Source organism: Magallana gigas, chromosome 10 (assembly GCF_963853765.1).
Source record: "Magallana gigas chromosome 10, xbMagGiga1.1, whole genome shotgun sequence".
NCBI lineage: Eukaryota > Metazoa > Mollusca > Bivalvia > Ostreida > Ostreidae > Magallana > Magallana gigas.
Window position 1 is genome coordinate 10,573,709 of NC_088862.1, and position 6,268 is coordinate 10,579,976.

At 33.8% G+C, this 6,268-nt stretch overlaps 1 protein-coding gene across 1 annotated transcript; it reads right to left on the bottom strand.

The window, feature by feature from the left end:
* Positions 1-803: 803 nt before the first annotated feature.
* LOC105320489 (uncharacterized) lies at positions 804-6,268 on the bottom strand. Its single transcript, XM_066073399.1, has 3 exons — positions 6,153-6,268; positions 4,781-4,814; positions 804-1,626 (listed from the first exon to the last, which is right to left on the bottom strand). Exons 1-3 carry the CDS (start codon positions 6,210-6,212, stop codon positions 917-919), a joined length of 804 nt encoding a protein of 267 aa, XP_065929471.1. The 5' UTR covers positions 6,213-6,268; the 3' UTR covers positions 804-916.

Sequence of the window (6,268 nt, forward strand, 5' to 3'; positions counted from 1 at the left end):
GCTAGAAGCAATCAACATGATCAGTTTGATGTAAAATAATTTTTAAAAAGTACTGTATTTTTACAAAATATAGAATATTTTGATTCTGTACACCATAATTTCATCATTACAAACCGTCAACAAATTTAATTTTTAAAAAAAATTTGGGGAAAGCCGTTCGTAAACTCGTGGTCTAGTTTTATATTTTTGACGTAATTATTAAATGTTAATGTATCTTCTTCTTCTTCAGAATACTGAGTAGGGCTCCTCAAAGAGCATTGACACGTATACAAAGAATTAAAGAGTTGTATTAGAATAATTAAATACGACTGAAAAACATTGAATGCCATCATAATTTACTATTGAGGTCACATTGTAACGTAACCTTGTTTATAAATCAAGCCGTCCTCTTAGCTACTATTATGCAACATCAATAGATCGAGGTCAGTTCATGGAGCATCTTCTTATGATTGAGGTCAGTTCATCGAGGTCAACTGCATTACTGAATGAATCTTTCGATCGAAAATCTTACACGTGAGACAAAATGTGCATTTTTGAATTAACAGATCGAACTGTATTCTACGTACGTTTGCATCTCTTAAGGTAAATGAATTGAAATAAAACTGAGTAAAATGTTTTATAAATACTAAACCAAACTTCGTTTTTATAAGAACTACTTATGCAAGCGGAATGTGTGCGCACGTGGAAGCAGTTGCCGGATGCCTCATATGGACACAACAGTGATCGGCCGAAGCCGATCACAAAAAATAGGCATTCAATACTTACATAATTATAAATACAAATAATATAAGCCATAGAGAAGATTTTTACTAAATTTGTTCTTTGCACAATTGTATTTATTGATTAAACTTCTTGGTGTATTGACAACTCCAGTTAATTCAGATAATATTCAAAGCCTTGTAAACCCCTCAGCATATTAGTATGGACTGGTGGTTTGTTCTTCCTCAAATAAGCCTTCAGTTGTACTTGGTATTCCTTCTCCATATTGTCGTTTAGCTAAACTTGCCTCGGTTGTTGATGGCGGAGGAGGACGTCTATCCTGCCGTTTAGCTAAACTTGCCTCGGTTGTAGATGGCGGAGGAGGACGTCTGTCCTGCCGTTTAGCTAAACTAGCCTCGGTGGTAGATGGTGGTGGGGGACGTCTGTCCTGCCGTTTAGCTAGACTTGCCTCGGTTGTTGATGGCGGAGGAGGACGTCTGTCCTGCCGTTTAGCTAGACTTGCCTCGGTGGTAGATGGCGGTGGGGGACGTCTGTCTTGCCGTTTAGCTAAACTTGCCTCGGTTGTTGATGGCGGTGGGGGACGTCTGTCTTGCCGTTTAGCTAAACTTGCCTCGGTTGTTGATGGCGGAGGAGGACGTCTGTCCTGCCGTTTAGCTAGACTTGCCTCGGTTGTTGATGGCGGAGGAGGACGTCTGTTTCCCCTTTTAGCTAGACTTGCCTCGGTTGTTGATGGCGGAGGGGGACGTCTGTCTTGCCGTTTAGCTAGACTTGCCTCGGTTGTTGATGGCGGAGGTGGACGTCTGTCCTGCCGTTTAGCTAGACTTGCCTCGGTTGTTGATGGCGGTGGAGGATTCCCTTCTCCTTCACCTCCTCTTTGCCGTTTAGCAAACGCTGCATCTTCAAATTCTAAAAGAAAAATGATGAGATTTAATGCATAAAGTTTTACACTTGAGTGTCCGTTTTAGTTCACCTGAAGCGATGGTTCAAGTGAGATTTCTCTGTTGTCCAGCGTCCGTCTGTCCGTCTATTAACTTTTCAAAGTTTTGACTTCTTCTAAAACAACTCAGCCAAATTAAACTAACTTAGTCAAAAACATCCGTATGAAAAAAGAATTTCAAATTGTAAAAAATAAAGTCTTAAGCCTTTTAAAGGGGGGTAATTACAAAAAAGTGAGTATAGTGTGTGTGTCTTAAATTCGTGACCTTGGACCAACGCTGGGGCCCCGGGCGGTTCAAAGTTTAACACAGAAAATGTTTAAAAATCTTCTTTTCAAGAAACTTTGCATAAGAAATAAATGCCATTATTTACACAAAAGCTTGCTTATATAGTGAAATTTCTAAATGTAAAATTCGTGAACCCTGGACTTAAACTGAGGCTCCTAATCGGGTTCAAATTTGAGATAAAAATACATATGAAAAATGTTTATAAATCAATTCTCAAAAACCACTGCAACAGAAACGTCAATACTAATACAAAAGCTTGTACGAATATATATAGGGAAGATTCTAAATTGTAAAAATCGTAACACCCAGACAAAAATTTGGGCCCCATGCGATGTTCAAAGTTTAACATAACTAGAAAACATATCTAACAATTTTCTACTCATAAAGTACAATGCAACAATTTGGAATATTACTATGCCTACATCTTTGGTTATTGAAGATTCTAATTTATAAAATCGTGACCCCTGGACTAGTACTGGGGCACCAAGAGACACATAGAAATGTAAAGGAAACAATCTTCTTATCGAGAACTACAATGTTACATTTTGTGAGATTACTATGCAAGTATCCTCGGATTGTGTAGATTCTGAATTACAAAAGCCATGACCCCCAGATCAACACTGGGGACCAAGAAGGGGTTCAAAGTTTAACATTCAAGCATATAGAGAAAGTGTTTAAAAATCTTCTTTTCAAGAACTACAATGGTACAGTTTGTGAGATAATTATTGAAACATTCTCAAATTGTGAAGATTCTGAATTGTGAAAGCCGTTACCCCTAGACTTATACCGATGCCCCAAGCGGGGTTCAAAGTTAAACATAGAAATATATAGGGAACATGTTTGAAAACCTTCTTCTTAAGAACTACAGTGCATCAGTTTGTGGGAATACTATACAAGCATCCATGGCTATTGTAGATTCTAAATCGGTAAAACTTAACAAAGAGGTAAATAGGAAAAACGATTTGAAATCTTCTTGACGAGAAATACAATGCTACAATTTGTGGGATTACAATGCATGCATCTTTGATAATGTAGATAAAATATTTTTAAAATAGTGACCCCTGAAAGTGTCAAAAATACACAGAACCCAAGCGATGGTTCAAATTTTATCAAAGAAGTATATATGGAAAATGTTCAAAAAACTTCTCGACAACTACAGTGCTTCAATTTGTCACATTACCACTTAATCTTCAAATAGTGTAGATTCCAAATTATGAAAGCCATGACCCTTGATCTAATACTTAAGCCCCAGAAGGGATTCCACGTTTAATATAGAAATAGCATATGCAATTGTTGTTCTGGTTAACGATGTGGCCCATGGGCCTCTTGATTTATTTTATTTGCAAATTGTTCAAAATGCTTTCAATCCCTTTTAATCCCTTTTAAGCACAGTTTCTAATAGATGTCACAGTAGTTAAGGTACATGTATTATGGGTGCTGTAGATTCCTAATTAAACGCGAGAAAGTAATATAAATTTCGCTTTTAATTTCAGTTTTAAATAATAGGAAATGATAAAAAAAATATGCAGTTTTATATTCTCGCGATTTGCTACAAAACAGCGGAACGTGGAACTATGTACTCGCATAGAATACGGTTTTTACAGTATTAAATGATATAAAATAATCTTTTAGTAAACAGGTCGGGGAAACCATATTCTGTGACGTCGAAATAAATTTACATACTAAATAAGGCACACACGTAATCGACAAACTGACCAATCAATTGAATGACATTCCTGGGTTGAAATGCATCATGGGTTACTACAAAAAATACTAAGTTTAAAAAACGCTACTTTTTCTGATTGCTTTTGGAAAGGCATATTTAATTTTTCAAGCATTTTGTACTCTTAAAACAATATTTTCATCATCATCTACTATTTCCATGCTCACATTTACAAACACTCATTCTACAATGGTAAAAATTTGAGTTCATTAACTGCATTGAATAAGTCTATTTGTTGACAAAAGCCTTACTGCCAGCCGCTGATGTTTTAGTGAGGACAGATTTCACGTGATTTCATGGCCCTAAGCATTCGACTCGGGGGTGTTCGTACATTGTCAGGCATTCAAAAGACCTCACGTGGCCATTTAAAGCTTAAGTGTAAATGGTTACGAAATGCGTGTTTGGTGCGTACTCTTGATATTAATCCATGTATTCTTTTGACAGTACTTACAGTTAGTGTATGCATCTACTCGGACTTATAGTATTCCATTAGAGCGAGTATATACAAAGATGACGCATACTACTTATATATGCATATACATATGTACAATGATCAATGTACATGAGTATTAATTAATATTAATGTGTTACATAAATGTCATACAACAATAAACATGTATCAAAATGAATTCAGTTTTAAGTTCTAGTCAACAAATAGCACTACAACAGCGAAAAACACAAAATTTACGAAAATCAAATACTGGAATATAATGACTTGTGAAGACCTTATGAGAGGTATTTCAACGTACTATTCAACATAGAAAATCAGCAATGTTTGTTAATGTGAGCATGAAGAATCTAAATGTGTACCTAATCTTTGCATTTTTTACAAAAAAAATTGAAGTTTTTTATGAATTGACTTTCCCGCAGTCATTTGAAATTAAGTCGTAAATAAGTCTAAACCACGTGTTTGTTGTAAAAACGTAAACGTGTAGTAAATCACGTGTTGCTTTTTATTCACTGATTGGACAGATGTTCGCGGTACGCATCGCTCTGCGCAAAGACAATTATATCCATATAAGGTAGTTTCCCCGGCCTGTTAAAAGGACATAATTCTTTAAGGACACATGATGAATTTGAATAAATTTATCAAGATAATGTATGAAAATTTTACCTCTTTTCAGCAATTCCCAGCTTTGTCTGTCAATCTGTTTGAGTAAAAAAGACCAAATTTTTTAATAGATTAGGTACTTTGCATTTCGAAGATAAGTTATAAAATATTTGTTGGTTGTTTGATGTGTTCTTTTTGAGGGGGAAGGGGTTTTGGGGGTTTTTTGCCGGTTTTTTTTTAGTTTTTGTTTTCTGGTTTTATAGTGCTTTTTTTTGTTTTGATATTGTTTCCAAAAGAGTAACATATTCTTAGCAAATTTGTTTAGAGACTAATTTGTTTCTTGATGCATATTGTTAAAAATTTATTTTTATGCGCAACTTCAAAAACAAAATACATCTACATTTTTTGTTCTAACAAGTTATTTTATTACATTCATGATGCTAATATTCAAATTGCATATTGTTTTACATTAAGGTTTAAGGCAAGATTCAAAAAACAAGTAATTAGTCCAACCTAATGGAGTCGGGATCATAATATGAATACCCAATATATCAGTTTTACTTCATAACTAGAAGCCAAATGATTGCATTTTAATCTTGCAAAAGTAAATTTTCGGAAACAGGTACTGACCAAACACTATAATTAAAACATTACTTTCGTGACACCAAGAATGATAGTTCAAATTGAGAGGACATAATAGAGGCATGGCGAATTATTTATTTTTTACTTGTGCCTTTTACTAATTATCAATTTTATAAGTCACAGACTCATTTATAATTTAAAATAAAAAAAATTAAATTAAAAATAACATTAAAAATAAAACTAAAATAAGTAATCGTTAAAACTCTAGATCTATACTAATGGAACAATTTAAGTATGCTGGATTGTCAACACATTACCAACTCAAGTCAGATTTAACCAAAAAAATTAATTTGATATTCTTTTAACCATATATGATAATTGTTTAGTAAGTAATAATCCAAATATTTTTAAAAGACTTAAAATTTGAATTTTTTTTTTCCAACACATGTATATGAATACAAAGCTCTTCATCCATAGGATATACATTTTGTCAAAAAAGTAACGTCACTTATTTAAATAGAACAAATAGGTTGTCTGTTAATAAATCATCCATTCAATCTACCTAAAGTTTTTTATATAACTTGTCTATCCATAAAAACTTTTTAAGAAGGCTGGGTGGTCAATAAATTAACCATTAGATCTGTCTAAAATTTAAAGATATACATAAAATATTTTTCTATCTTAAAAGTATTATTTATTTAAGAAAAGATCATATATTTTACCATTTAAAATCGGGTATTTTCATATAATTTGAAATAGTGCCTCTCTTCTTAGGGAGATCAATACATTATAAAAATGGACACGACCATCGAAACCACTTAAGTTCTTATTTATGAATATAATTAAAACTCACCCTGTAAGCGTTGCAAAGCAGTAATTGGGCCACCACGATTGAAACAAATAAAGTCTTCATTTTTATTTCTTGGCGTAGCTGTGCAGCAACTACGGCTAAGAGTCCCCGTTTTATAC

What these genes read in the sequence shown, in the direction of transcription:
- LOC105320489 (XM_066073399.1), bottom strand. Translation starts at nt 6,212, where the DNA reads ATGAAGACTTTATTTGTTTCAATCGTGGTGGCCCAATTACTGCTTTGC. An exon ending in TGCTTTGCAACGCTTACAGG is followed by an intron (nt 4,815 to 6,152) that starts GTGAGTTTTAAT and finishes TTACTCAAACAG; the next exon opens with ATTGACAGACAAAGCTGGGA. An exon ending in CTGGGAATTGCTGAAAAGAG is followed by an intron (nt 1,627 to 4,780) that starts GTAAAATTTTCA and finishes TTTTTCTTTTAG; the next exon opens with AATTTGAAGATGCAGCGTTT.